General features: G+C 47.1%; 1 protein-coding gene across 1 annotated transcript; it reads left to right on the forward strand.

Annotated features, from left to right (window-relative positions):
* Positions 1–4,783: 4,783 nt before the first annotated feature.
* FZD1 (frizzled class receptor 1) lies at positions 4,784–8,821 on the forward strand. The gene has a single exon (XM_015853491.2). The coding sequence runs from the start codon at positions 4,899–4,901 to the stop codon at positions 6,762–6,764; it is 1,866 nt and encodes a 621-aa protein (XP_015708977.1). The 5' UTR covers positions 4,784–4,898; the 3' UTR covers positions 6,765–8,821.
* Positions 8,822–15,490: the final 6,669 nt, after the last annotated feature.

A 15,490-nucleotide genomic window follows, 5' to 3' on the forward strand; every position in this document is an offset into this window, starting at 1 on the left:
GTGCAGTCCATACTGATTCTTCAGCCACCATCTTCTTCTGTGCATGGTGAGGATTTGACATAACCTGTGCTGCCAGCACTGAAAAGAGATGCTGAAATGAGGCCCATCTGAACCGAAGATCTGTTCTGTTTCATCCCCTGTCTAGAGGGGATTCTAGGTCATGCTGAGCGGACTCATGAATGTAATATACATTCTACATATTACATCTACTTATTACTAATCTCTGTACGTTACGTACTTGAATACTTATCTCTACTGAGCTAATAAAAAGCCTTTCTTTCCATCTAGCAGTAATGCTGCACGCCCTCTGCCCCCTACCCCCCCCCAAAAAAAACCCCAAAAAATTGTGAGCAAAAAAGTTCATTAGGTTTTGTTTTAATTTACTGGACAAAGATACATTTATGTCATCATTTGTCTTTAGTTCTCATTGATATGTGGGGGCATTAACCTTACTACACACATCATTTGTGGTTGTACTGCATTATCAGTCTGTAGCATAGGTCTGTGATATAAAACTGATTTCCTCTAGGGAAAAAGCTTTCCTTAAAGGTTGTGGGAATGAAACATTCACTTTATTTCTGCCAACCCCTTACAGGAAAGCAAGAAAATAGTGCAACTACTTTTTCTTTCCAAAATTAGAAATTCATTTGCTTTTCCTCAAATATTTTTAATTTTCATCCCTCTCATCAAAACAAGTAAAGTACAGATATGCACCCTGATGACAGCAACATAGTGAGAATGCTACTGAGATAGAAATAATGTAAGTTTGAGACCATAAACACCTCCACCTGTCACATGGAAGAAAGGGAGGTGGTACGGGATAACCAGCACAGGTTCACCAAGGGCAGGTCCTGTGTGATCTATCTAGTGGCCTTCTGTGATAGCATTACTGTGCCAATGGAGACACAGTAAAAGACACATTGATGTCACCTATTTAGACTCCAGCAAGTCTTGGACATGGTCCCCCACAACATTCTTCAATGGATGAGGAACTGGTTGGGAAATTGTACCCAGAGTGGTGGCCAATATCCAGATGGAGATCAGTGAAAAGTGGTATTCCTCATGGGTCAGTACTGGGACCAGTGTTCTTTCCTCATCAGTGACATGAACAGTGGATGGCAGCTGGATATGAGCCAGCAGTGTACCTTCACAGCCCAGAAAGCCAACCATATCCTGGGTTGCATCAAAAGTAACATGGCCAGCAAGTCAGGGCCATCACCTGATCCTGCCCCTCTACTCTGCACTGTGAGACCTCACCTGGAGCACTGCGTCCAGATGTGGAGTCCTCAGTACAGGAGAGATGTGGACCTGTTGGAGTGTGTCCAGAGGAAGGCCACAAAAATGGAACACGTCTTCTATGAGGAAGAGAGAGATGGGGCTGTTCAGCTTGGAGAATGCGCCGGGGAGAACAGCATCTAAAGGGGGGCTATAAGAAGGAAAGGGATAGACCCTTTAGCAGGGTCTGTGTTGACAACACAAGGAGAAATAGTTTCGAACCAAAAAGGGAAGATTTAGATTGGATGTAAGGAAAAAGTTGTTTACGGTAAGGGAGGTGAGGCACTGGAATAGGTTGTCCAGAGAGGTGGTGGATTCCCCATCCCTGCAGACAGCCAAGGTCAGGGAGGAAAGGGCTCTGGATACCTGATGCAGCTGTAGGTGTCCCTGTTTGCTGCAGGAGAGTTGGACTAGATGACCTTTAGAGGTTCCTTCCAACTCAAATGATTTATGATTTTACGATAAGGAGAAACAATTACTTCAAGGCCTTTTTCAGAGAGAGATAAGTGGGGTGATGGAAGCAGGGGAAGAATGTCTTGTTTGGGGGGAAACTTTCATCCACTGATAGCACTGCCATGTGCAGGACACAGAACATTCCACTGCTGGAGCTGCAACTGTGAGACTGGAGCATGCCGATGGTTTGGTGGCAGGGGCATTTGTAGCAGTAGTAGCTGACAGATGTGAACTTGTATCTTTTTCTTGTTCTGGCTCAGTTTAAATGAAGCTGGTGTTTTGAGCCACAGAGAATTATGCTTCTACTGATGAGTTTTGTGGTTTGGGGTACTTGAAATCTAGGACAAGTGCTACTGGGAGGATTTTTTACCACAAAGAATTTTCTTTTGTTACAGGAAAACTCAGTAAACAGTTAAAACCATCAAGTCCTAGGAATGAATGTGCGTGAACTTAACAGCTCTCAGCCAGGTTCTTTTCCCCGCAGCACCCCATTCATCCCAGTTGCTTCTTTCTTCCTTTCTAAGCTGGTCTCACTGGTACACCCATACCTGAAATCTAAGTAACTGTTCCCAAGCCACATTTAGCTTTAGTAGCTACTGCTTCAGAACCACAAAAATGGTGTGTTAACCCAGACACATGTCTGTTTTTTCTTCCATACCAGCTGGCCTGATAACAGGTATTACAAGTGTGTGCCAACCTTGTCTGGCATACACCAATTCTTCTCCTTGAAAACTTCTGGCTTGTTGCACACAGTGCAACTTAGTGACTTTTCAGTGGGTTTTCTGTTGTTGTTGTCATTTAAGTTTGAGAAACCTTTTCTAAATATTACAAACAATAAAACAATTACCCCTGTAGAGAAAATCTAAGACAACTGAGGATGGACCTGTGTATCTTAACCACCTGTCATGGACTGCAAAATGTACTCCTAGGGTTAGAAACCACAGGTGGAAAGCCACAGAAGCTTCCTGGTAGTGGCTTGAAGTCCATATTCATTTTAAGTGAGAAAGAGTCAGCATGAAACATGATCCTGTCCAAAGATGCAGTGTTGAATTGTTTCAGAGTGAATAGGAAAACAATTCTAGCTGAATGCAAATTGAGCTTTGAGCTAGGAAGGGGTAATTTTAATTACTGAGGCAGATCTGAAGAGGAGAATCTGCAGATTAAACCTGTAAATACGTTCTGCAACGAATCAAACTTTTTTTTTCAGTAAACGATGGAAAAAAGCAACATTTGCACACGTCGTTTTTGAACTACGGTCCTCAAAGAAGAGAGCTCTTGAAAGAATCCGATGAACCTCAGTAATTGAGGACATCAGCAATCGACATCTTTAAGGTTGTGCAATTCCTAAACATGATCCCACTCCTACAGTCGTTACACAGCATAGATCTCGCTATTAATTAGTCTGAATGTGGGACAGCACTGCTGGGAGAAAGACAGTGGCCTAAATAGCACGTCCAAGTTTTATCTGCAGCTCTCCCAGAGATACGAATGTCTTTCATTAACCCTTGCCACTTGTGGCAGCCTGGAATAAATACTGGGCTTGTCCCATTCCTAATGGGTTTTTGCAACCCATCAGTGCTCACTGTCCCTGGAGGTGTCCAAGAAACATGTAGATATGGCACTGAGGGACAAGGTCAGTGGACACGGTGGGGATGGGCTGATGGTTGGACTAGGTGATCTTAGGAGTCTCTTACAACCTTAATGATTCCATGTCCACGGCACAGAGGATTGGTTACTCACTGCTTGGAAAACGTGCTAGCATCCTCCTCACCTCCAGCAGCAGTTTCTTATTCATATCCAATGTCAGTGAGTACAGTAAATCCCCCATTTAGTTGCTACCATTTTTCTGGTTACATATTTTGGAAGAACAAACAGAACTGCCACTCTGCACTCCAGACACACTGAAGAAATGGCCACTGCTGGCAACTACTGTGTGCCCATGGCAGAACACTTCCTAGTCAGGATATAGCAAATAGGGTAAAACCCCGACCTGAAGTACTTTAAGCCAGGCAGCATTCACCTTAAATTAAACTCGAATAGCTGTCCATTGGGCAAGTGAAGCAAGGGTGATGGCAAAGCCTTATTTTCATGATTTGTATTTCAAGCTACTGCTGTACAGGTTTTAGACAGAGGACGTACGTACATCGACATCGAATAGCGAGACACTTGCGATGCCTCTGGCTGCTCCCACACCTCCCTGCACAGCTCAGAGCAGCTATCACCATCTCAGCCTTCATACTACCGCCTCTCCTCCAAAGTTGTCCCAGCGATCGTTCCGTCCCGACACAACTCCCGCAAAGATGCCCCGCTATTGTTTCCCGTCCCCACTTTCCTTCACCCCCTGCAAACATAAGTCCTGGCAGCCCGACAGCAGCACGGCCCGGGTCCCGTGTCCCCCTCCCCACAGCACCGCGCCCGTCTCCATTTGGCAAATATCGATTTCCCCTCCCGAGCTCCCGCTGGGCTTTCACGGAGCCGGAATTAGCGCAGCTGCCCGTCCTGGGAGGGGGACGCCGAGGGGAACCGGCAGTGCCCCATCTCCGTACAGCACAGGGGGGACCCGGGCCGCGGCGCCGCCGGAGGGGGGCGGCCGCCCGCTGAGGGCAGCGCGTGGTGCGCGGGGCCGGGGCTTTGTGTGAGGCTTCGTCCTTTGTCCCGCCCGATGGAAGCGGCGACCGCGGGACTGCGCTGCCTGCTGAGGCAGCCTGAGGAGGAGGAGGGGGACGGGGGGTCCCCCGGGGCAGCCTCCCCCCCCTCCTCCGGCGGCACAGGAGGCGCTCGCCCCCCCCGGGCCCCTCCGTCCCGCCCCCCGTCCCATCGCGTCCCGTCCCGCCCCCGCGCCGCCCCCGCCGCCTTTGTGCGGCCCCGCTCCCGCCTGCGCCCGCCCCCGGCTGAGGCGTTGGGAGACGGTCCCTTACGCAGGAAAGTTCGGCGTCGGTTTCAAGGCTCCTCCCTCCCGGTGAAAGGCAGACTGCGGGGCGCCTGGAAACCGGTCGGAGGGAGCGCGGCGCGGCGCGGCGAGGCGAGGGGCGCGGGCTCGAGGGGCCGGCACAAATGGTCAGGCGGCGGCGGCGGCGGAGGAGGCGGCGGCGGTAGTCGGAGCGCGGCGGGAGGGAGCTGCCTCCGGAGCGGCGGCCGGGGCCGCCCCGTCACTGCGCCCCGCTCCCTTCATGAGTCGCAACTTCGGGCCGGGAGGAGCAGCGGCGGCGGCGGCGCGGCGGCGGGAGCCGCGGCCGGGCGGGCGGCACCGACTGAGCATGGCCGAGCGGCGCGGGACGGCGGGCGGCGGCTCCGGGGAAGTTGGCGGCGGGCGGCGGGCGGGCGGAGAGCGGGGCCCGCGGCGGCCGCCGGCGCTGCCGCTGTTGCTGCTGCTGTGGGCGGCGGCGCTGCCGGCCGGGGGGCAGCCCGCGGCGCAGCCCGCGGCGCTCAGCGAGCGGGGCATCTCCGTGCCGGACCACGGCTTCTGCCAGCCCATCTCCATCCCGCTGTGCACGGACATCGCCTACAACCAGACCATCATGCCCAACCTGCTGGGCCACACCAACCAGGAGGACGCGGGGCTGGAGGTGCACCAGTTCTACCCGCTGGTGAAGGTGCAGTGCTCGGCCGAGCTCAAGTTCTTCCTGTGCTCCATGTACGCCCCGGTGTGCACCGTGCTGGAGCAGGCCCTGCCGCCCTGCCGCTCTCTTTGCGAGCGCGCCCGGCAGGGCTGCGAGGCGCTCATGAACAAGTTCGGCTTCCAGTGGCCGGAGCGGCTGCGCTGCGAGAACTTCCCTGTGCACGGTGCCGGCGAGATCTGCGTGGGGCAGAACGCCTCCGAGCGCGGCACCCCCACGCCCGCGCTGCGCCCCGAGAGCTGGACCAGCAACCCCCAGCGCGGGGGCGGCGCGGGGGGCTCGGGGCCGGGCGAGGCCCGAGGGCGCTTCTCCTGCCCGCGGGCGCTGAAGGTGCCCGCCTACCTCAACTACCGGTTCCTGGGCGAGAAGGACTGTGGGGCGCCCTGCGAGCCGGGCCGGCCCTACGGGCTCATGTACTTCGGGCCCGAGGAGCTGCGCTTCTCCCGCACCTGGATCGGCATCTGGTCGGTGCTCTGCTGCGCCTCCACCCTCTTCACCGTCCTCACCTACCTGGTGGACATGCAGCGCTTCAGCTACCCCGAGCGGCCCATCATCTTCCTCTCGGGCTGCTACACTGCCGTGGCCGTGGCCTATATCGCCGGCTTCCTGCTGGAGGAGAGGGTGGTCTGCAACGAGCGCTTCGCCGAGGACGGCTCACGGACCGTGGCACAAGGCACGAAGCGGGAGGGCTGCACCATCCTCTTCATGATGCTCTACTTCTTCGGCATGGCCAGCTCCATCTGGTGGGTCATCCTGTCCCTCACCTGGTTCCTGGCCGCTGGCATGAAGTGGGGCCACGAGGCCATCGAGGCCAACTCCCAGTACTTCCACCTGGCCGCCTGGGCTGTGCCAGCCGTCAAGACCATCACCATCCTGGCCATGGGGCAGGTGGACGGAGATGTGCTCAGCGGAGTCTGCTTTGTGGGCATCAACAGCGTGGACGCGCTGCGGGGCTTTGTGCTGGCCCCGCTCTTCGTCTACCTCTTCATCGGCACCTCCTTCCTGCTGGCCGGCTTCGTGTCCCTCTTCAGGATCAGGACCATCATGAAGCACGATGGCACCAAGACAGAGAAGCTGGAGAAGCTGATGGTGCGCATCGGGGTCTTCAGCGTCCTCTACACGGTGCCGGCCACCATCGTCATTGCCTGCTATTTTTACGAGCAAGCTTTTAGGGAACAGTGGGAAAGGAGCTGGGTCACGCAGAGCTGTAAGAGCTATGCCATCCCCTGCCCCAATAACCACAGCAGCCATCACCCACCCATGAGCCCTGACTTCACTGTCTTCATGATCAAGTACCTCATGACCTTAATTGTGGGCATCACCTCGGGCTTCTGGATCTGGTCTGGCAAAACACTCCAGTCCTGGCGGAAGTTCTACACCAGGCTCACCAACAGCAAACAGGGCGAGACCACCGTGTGAGCCCACGGCCGGGCTGGAAAACTGTGCGGACTGCTGGTGTTCCTGCAGAGGAAGTCAGGTGGGGAACTCTGTGCTTGGGACAGACTTGGGGGTTTTTGTTCTCCCTCTCCTCTCTCTTGCAGTTTCCCATAGGAACTGAACATACTGTGAGGCTGGGAGAGAGAGATGTAAATAGCTTCTGTAAGATTTTGTAAGTATATTTGTATTTAAATTACAAAAACAAAAAAACAACTCACTTTTTTTTAATTATTTAGGACATTTTTAACCCATTTGCAGATTTTACTGCCTTGCCACCACTTGTTTGTTTGTTATTTTTTTTAACTTTAAAAAAAGGCATTGGGATTTTATTTTGTAAGGCAGGATGGGAAAAATTTCCGGCAAAAGAAACCAAACCAGCCCCCTTCCCTCTCCCTCACGCAGGTTTTGCAGTGGCTTTGCTCAGAGTTTCAGGAGCAGCAGAGCCTGGGCTGGGGCGGTTGCCCAGTGCCGGCGTGGAGCAGCTCCAGCCAACCTTGGCCTGGGTACTGCTCCCTGCCTGCCTGAGGACTATGGGGGTGGCAGGGTGGGGAGGAGTGCACTGCCTCACAGCCTCCTGCCCCATACCATGTGGGGACAGCGTGTCCGGGAGGGCCACCCAGCCATTTATGTGGCCTGGCACTGCTGTTGGACCACGCTTTGGCACGCCCCAACCCTCCCAGGACAAGTTTTGTCCATGGGGCCCAATTTTCTGGGAGGTGACAAACAATAGCCTGTCCTGCTCGAAGGTCTATTCGTCCTTTATTTGCAAAGGGAGAGTATTACCACAGTGTCCTGTATTAGGGACTGGCTGCTGGCTGTCCTTTCTCCTTGTTAAATTGATTGAAATGCACCACATAGTTGAAGAAGGAGTTGGCTGTTCTGTTGCGCTTCAGCCAGGAGTTGAGGTCAATCACTGTCTGCACTTGTAGCATGTCTGATGGCTTTGGAGGTGAATGGGGACACAGGTATACCAAATTTCCTTTATATATCTATATATTTTAGCCACCCTGGTGAACTTCTGAGCTGTAAAGCCGGGAGGTGCCCACTCTGCGTTCTCCCTCAGAAATGAAATGTTGCTCTTGTCATTGACAAAGTGCAGAGTTTTTGGAGAAAAAGATAAAGGCCACCTGCAAATCCAGACCCAGGAGTCAGTTGCAGCTTCCTCTGTCCTCACGGGGCAGCTCATATGCGTTGGCGTTGTTCTCCCCATAAGGAAAACATTGAGGGAGAACTACCTGGAACGCCTTGCTGCCTGCTGGTGCTCATTGGGGTTAACTGCGGGCTCTGCGCAAACAGGATCAGGAAATATGAGCTCAGTAAAAAGAGCTTCATCGGAATAAAATGCAGCGTTCAGATTTTTTTTTCTTTTAATTAAATCCATAAGCTGGCTCCTCAGTTTGGAAGCGTTTGAGCCGTTGCCGTTCCCCTGAATTTTAATTCATTGACATTTAATTCATTACACATTCTGAGGGTGTGATGATTTTTGCCGGTAGTAAAAACAAAGGGAAAACAGAAAACGAGAACGTCTGAGCGCTCTGGTGGGGTGTTAGACCTTAAAGACCTTCTGCTGGCTTTTCTTTTTTCCTTTTATTATTTTTTTTTCCTCCACTATGGTAATAGCATGGCACACTACGAAAATCCGATGCCATGTGTGCAGTGTATCTACTCCCTTGTATGCTCCTGGGAATGTGCTGCTTCTTGCAAAAATACAATACAATAAAATAAAAAGGTTTAAAAATGAAATGTAACTTTCAACGGATGCGTTTGAATATTTAGTCCTCTGTATGAGAAACAGCAGAATGCTTCTCTCCTGATTGTATTGTTTTAAACTTTTTATATTACAAATGCCTGTATTTAGGTTCATAAGCATTATCTATGGCTACCATACCCTGAAATGCAAAATTATTTGAATTTGGTATGCATTTATTTCTGTTCATTATCACGAGATCATCTATATTTATAGAGGAATAGAAATTTATATATATTAAATACCATATTTTTAATTTCTCTGAAATAAATTGAGGTTTTGTACAAAACTATCTTGTCCTTTCACGTATTCCTCTGTGTAAGTCAGATGCTGTGTGAAAGCAGTGTGTATGCTACAAGATGTGTGGGATTACTTTTTTCTTTTCTTGTGTTGAGTTCACAGTAACAAGCTGGAATTCAATGCAGGAATTCATTGTGCGTTTTGGTTTTTATCTCTGGGCCGGTCTAGATTAATCCTTCAAAAGAAGTAATGTAAACTGTTCAAGATCTCTGACAGGGTATGGTTGGTGGTGTGAAATCCAAGAAGAGATCTGCTATATGGCAGGAGAAGAAAGAAGCTCACCAGTTCTTTTATTTTTTTTCCCCCCTTAAAGAAAAGGGTTCTCTCAACTTAGCCTTTCTTCTCTCTTTCCTATTAAAATAAAAAGATTTTCTCACTGCTCCGAGTGCAACTCAGATTATGTTGCAATATTGTCAGAATATTTTAATGAGTAAAATAGTTTTGTTTTCCCGAAGCATTCGGTTAATCCAGAGTTAAAGGGTGTCTTCGTGGAAATATTCCAGCTTTACAAAAACTGTGCGCATTCTTAAACCTTTAAACACACCATTTTTTTGTGTGTGTCTCAGTATTCACCATTCCAAGTGCCGTTCTGTGCGCGTGGCTTTCTTAGGAAAGAGTGCCTAATTATGGGGATCTGATTTCCGCTGCTGTAACCCTGTACAGCGTCTCATTCTGCAGAGTGAGAGAAAGGTGGGAATAATTTGAGGCGCATTTACTTTGTTGGTTTTTTGTTGTTTTTTTTTTGTGGTGCGTAAACAGCCATAGAGAAATAAGGGAAGCTTCAAACCTCCTGTAATGACGTGAGATGAGAGGATGGAGGTTCGTTCCCTCATTTGTAATTTGTTTCAAATAACTTTACTTTTTTGCTTCCTCAGATATTTTCCCCATTTTTCCCCAGTATTTTCTTTTTTTTCTTCTATAGAATTTTAGCATTAAAAGTTGTACCGGTCAGCATTCAGCTGATGACCTGGACTGCGAGCCATTCCGTTTCATTTGCAATGGAATTCTTTTTGGGCAGTGTATAATTACATTTGAGCCATTTTGACTGATCTGTCTTCTTGCAGCTGAATGTGTGTGATTTATTTATGCATGAGAGAACATGTTTGATTGTGATAGAAACTTTGTATTTATAGCAGGGAGGGATGGAGGACCAATTTAAAAACAAAATACTTTGGAAAGTTCAGTAATAGAATTGTTTCCTTATGAAGTAAAACATTAATCTTTGCATTTTGTGCTTTGCAACAAATATGGGATCTCTCCAGTTCTTAGATTTTTTTTTTTCCATATATTGCCAAGCTGATTTCCACGTTCAGTCTTGGTTGTTTCAATAAATACACTCAGGAGCACAGTAAAGTCATTGAAATGACTCGCCTTGTTTAGAAGAGCAAACCTCTGCCTTTTTGTTTGCTAATTTTTTGTGAACTTTCACATTGCAGTAATTTGAAAGGTCACAGCTATTACTGATCACTCTGGTGCTATCTGTGTGACTTCCCTCGTTTCTTATGCTTTTATTTCTCAACGTGTCAAATATCGTTCTATTGGAGACTTTCTACTCATAAAATATAAAGGTGTCTTCTGCACAGGTATAGTGTAGTGATCACTGATACTTTTACCTTGCTCCATAAACAAAATCTGTCCGTTGCCCTGGGGAATTCAGAGAGGATTCTTTACAGCACCATCTGTGTAATTGATGTACTGTGTTTTCCAGAGACAGCATCCCTGTCTAAAAAGAAGCAGTGTTGCCCAGTTCCTCTCCTCCCTGACAAGATGAATAATGTAAGAACAAAAGCTGCGGTATAGCAAAGTATCCTAGGTTTAGAAGTACTTGTTAAGGCATTCCTTAGTCGACAACTTTGCTGTCTCTCACAGGGTGTATTTATAGCCTGAAATGAAGGGGCACTGGGAATTACCAAGTTACTCAAACCATTCCGCTGAAGAGGGCTGTAGCCTGGAGAACTGGGGATGCTGATTTACTGTTCATCCTTCAGTAACAGTAATGCTCTTTAATGTAGTGGCAAATTTGTGGTATTGGAATGAAATTATATGCTGTTTCCATAACAAATCCTATTGGTAAGGGGAAGGATTTCTGGTTAGTTCATAACGTAATGCCCCAAATTTCTAGTCCACGCATATACTTGAAAAAGTGTTGCTTTTTTTTTGTTTCCTTGTTTGTTTGTTTTTGCTTTTTTGTTTGTTTGTTTTTTCTCCCCTTCCCCTGATCAAATGGAAAAGCTGAAGTCTACATGGTCTGAACTCTGCCCTGTGGATGGTGCCCACCTTTCTACTGCCATCTCAGTAATTCCTGTTGGGTGCAAGTGCGTTACAGTTGGTGTAATTTGTTTAAATGGACAGTAGTTGGAAACTTGGTATAATTCAAAAAGGTGATCATTAGATATGAAATGAGGCTGCCATAAATGCACAAGATGAGTACTTCTGAAAATGGGCTACAGACTAGTAGTAGTACCTCATCGGTCTCTTGTCCCCCTAGTCAAAAGAGGCAACTTGTAGAACAACCTCATGATCCATTTGAAAGGTGTGCACGCAACAGCTGAGCAGGGAAATATGTCAAGATCTTGGTGTGACATATGTAATTATTGATGGTACTGTCTGCAAAAGGGTTGCATTTGTGTGACGACTCCATCCCAGTACTGCATGGCATCACAAAAAGCTTCAGCTAGCAGAATTTCTTCTGACAGTTGAAGAGGTGAGAAAAGGTCAAACTGTTTACCTTTATAAACAAGGAAACTGAGGTAAGGCTCTGTTTTCATCACTAATTGACCCTCTAGTGCTCAAACACTGGAATTGCATTATAGAAGTTTGCATTGATAGTCCTTCAGGATTCTGTAGCAATACTGTGTAAAATCAGCTTTAAACATCCTAAATATCAAATAATTCCCTCCCTTTTTTCATTATTAGATTTCTATTAATCGCTGTTTGCACTTGTTGAACTGGAGCATCATTGTTCTGCATGGTTTGCAGATGTAGAGCAAATAGATCATATGGATTCTGAACGTAAAGACTGATTTAAAATGCGAGTCCTTCTGTTGTGTGTTCCCATTAGAAGTGAGGGTCACTCTCCATTCCACAGCTGTGGGGGTTTCTCATGCACTTGCCCTTGTAGCTCTCACACATACTTGCATCTGTAGCTCATAGGTTGTGTTGGAAGGCTTTGGCAATGATTCACACTCATGAAGAGAAAGGGAACTTTGTTTTTCTTGCTTTAGGTTGAACCCCTTGTACAGAAGTGCTGCCACAGAAGGGCTTTGTTCTGAGCTCCTGATCAGTTTTGAAACAGTATCATAATTTTAAGAATGGGGTGGAGTTGAGCTTAGGAAACAAGGCATGGTGACTTTGAGCCTGAGGTTTTGCTTTCCCTGTTCAGTTTTTAGAAGTCTCCAAACACTTTAAATCTGAAATAGCTGTGTAATAACAGAGCACCCCAGTTTTGGGTCCTGGACATATCACAAGCATTTGAGCCCCCATGCTGATTTGAGAGTAGCTCAGTAACTGTGTTAAAACAGATTAGATAACACTAACTAGGCCCTTTAAGAAACATGAAAGGCATTTTGTTAATCATTTTAGGTCAGTAATAACTCCTATATGAACACAGAATCAAGTAGAAAATATTGGGAGAGTATTTGTGAATCAGCAGAATAGGTCATAATAAGCAATATATAAGTGCAAGTGCTACAGTTTGCAGATAAAAGCAATGACACTTTGGCAGTTTAGTTGTAGTCAACACTTCAAACAATTTATATATTTTTAAGAAAGCACCCTGATTTTGTAGGCCTTGACAACTGTGCTTCAGATCTCAAGTTGTGTTTAGTCTAAACTTCCAGCGTAACCACATCAGAGAGCCTTCCATGCATGAGGTCTTGCCCTTGTTTGCATTCAAATCAGCAAAATTACGTTGCTTATCTTGAGGTTGAATAAATAGCCTCTAGCCTTCCAGTCAGACGACTCTCAGTGAAGACCCATAATTAGCCACAGATGTCACTTGAAATGTTGCAGACAGAGGAGACCCTGCAAACCTTGTCTTCTCCAAGTATTCCAAGGCTCCGTCCCCAGGTTCATAGTGCTGGCTGTGATGTGTCTGCATTTAGGTGGAACTTCACACTAACCATAAAGCTACAATGTAAACATGGTGCATTGGGAAAGGTGTGTCTGCCACTGTGACAGATATTCCTGATGGGCTATCGTAGAAATAAAACTTCACCAGATTTATAACTGAAGAGATAGACATTTATCTGCAATTAGCTGTCTTTTAGACTGTTTCGTTATTAATGGTCTGCAATGTTTAGGAAGGTGTAATTGTAGGCTAACATATAAGGCTACCATAGTTCAGTAGTATATCACATTAAATGAAGTCTGTTCATGTTCATTTGTTCATATCAGCAGAATCCCTCTGAATGGAGGAGTGTTTTTGACTAGTTCTAGTACAACCCTTACAAATATTAACTACTTACTGCAACACAATTTAAAAAGTCGTTTATCATGTGATAAAGATTATAAGAAAAAAAACAGAATTGTTCTGTATCCCCAAGCTGGGATGGGTTTATGTTGTTTTGTTTCATATTTGATGCATATCAGATTTTACATTACTGTGATGACTCAGTGTTGGTCTCATTGCTGTTAAGAGACTAACAGTATGACTCATCAATGCCGTATGACTTGTTGTGTTGTCTTCCTTACATTAATTACTATTGTGTTATCACTGGTGACTTGTTTGACCTCCACTACCATGCCTAGATTACTACAGAAGTGAAGGATGGAGCTGGTAGCCACAGGAGATTGCAGTCTGTTTCTGAAAGATGAGAGCGTGTCAGTCTTCCCTGGCAGTTTCCCCACCACTGATTCAGTGCCTGCAGCTTCATCCTGGACACTTGAGTTCCCACCCTCCCAGGTTCCCACCCTCCCTCAGAGGTAACATTTGCTTCTTCTGTGAACTCCATGGGTGTCCTACTGGCAGAAGCACTATAGGGGGTGTGCTGAATTGGCTCATTTTCCTGGCTTACCAGGTTATGTGTTGGATTTTGTTTTGTTTTTCCCCCACCTACCTAGGGCGGAGACTATCCTGGCTGCCCTCAATCCCTGCAGTTGACAGAGGAAGTTACCGGTAGCATGTGCCATTAAAGCATCCCTAGCCAGTTTTGTGTGGATCCCATTCTGCTGCTTGCTCGCCTATGCCATCTCTGTGACTTTAGTAGGAGCTACATTGCTCTTGCAGTTGTCAGAACACAAGTCATTCAGATACCAGTTTATTTTTGAGGTCTGACCACGCAACATTCATCACAGAGTCTTTGCTGGCCAGAGAACCAAATGGCCCTGAAGCGATTCTACAGCTTCTTTGTTTGAGACTTTTTACTCTTAAATACAAGAACAGATGTTATCCAAACATAGCTGATCTTGAGTTAACACTGAAAGTATAGCATGAGCAAATAAGGATTTTCCACTTGTTCAGATGTTACTGTGCATTATGATAAATTGGCTCTGTATAAAATTGAGAAGAAAAGGGTACAATCACACCTTCATGATTACCTTCAGGGAAATTAAAACCTCAAAATATCCAGGCAGGTTTCTAAAAATATTTTTATATATAAGGAAGGAAAGGAGGGAAGGAGGGAAGGAGGGAAGGAGGGAAGGAGGGAAGGAAGGAAGGAAGGAAGGAAGGAAGGAAGGAAGGAAGGAAGGAAGGAAGGTAAGAAGAAGGAAGGAAAGGAAGGAAGGAATGGAAGCGAAGGATATGATATGAAGGAAGGAGGATAGGAAGGAAGTTTACTGTAATTCTTGTTGACTTTTCAGTACTTATTTGTCGATGGCAGTAAAAAATCTTCACTTCAATGTGGCTGCAGGTGGTGGTGGCTTGGGAGCTCCTTCTAGATGTCAACTGCAGGCTTTCCTTCTGCCTTCTGTGAGCAGAGACAGGAATTAGTCACTTCTTAGCATGAAGCCCTAAGCTAAAACATTATTTACTTCTTAATTTAAAAAAAAATAGTTCAGAGGGAAATTAAATTTTGCAATGTGTTCAAGAGATTAGTGTTTTGTGGGACTGGGTACATTAATGTTAGTGAAACTGTTAGAAACAAATTGTGCCCAGCTGTAAAGGTGAGGAAATTGAATCTCTCCCATTCCAGTGAAGAGCTGCAACCGGCATTGCTGTAACATGATGTCTGAGTGCCATCTTTGCTTCCTGACACAAAGGCAAAGGTTAGCAGTTCCTGAGTGGCAATGCATTGGAGCCCTAAGCCCAGAAGCACCAACATGTTAAGAATGCTGTAACCAGTGCTTCTAGTCCTGTAACTCTTGGCATCGTGCTGGGGCTCCTGTCCCCCACTGCTGAGGATATGGGGAGAAAGAGGTGGAAATGCGGGCTGGGAAGGCAGGAGGCTGTGTTGTGTGGGCAAGGAGAGGCCAAGGAGGCAGAAGAGAAGGGCAGCAAGAGATATCTTCTGCATTGGCAGGATCTGAGATGAATTGGAAACTGCGGCCCCTGCCAAAGGTAGCTGAAGGGTCACTACAACTGATGTGGAAAGGAAATGGCTCACCAGAGCTTGCAGAAACCACTGAGAATTCTCCATCAGTGTGTCCCAGAGCCAGGGAAGGTAGAAACTGAGAAACAACTTCTGCTTGGGTGTTTCTGAAGACTAGACAAAATCCTTCT

The sequence above is a fragment of the Coturnix japonica genome, chromosome 2 (genome assembly GCF_001577835.2).
Source record: "Coturnix japonica isolate 7356 chromosome 2, Coturnix japonica 2.1, whole genome shotgun sequence".
Lineage (NCBI taxonomy): Eukaryota > Metazoa > Chordata > Aves > Galliformes > Phasianidae > Coturnix > Coturnix japonica.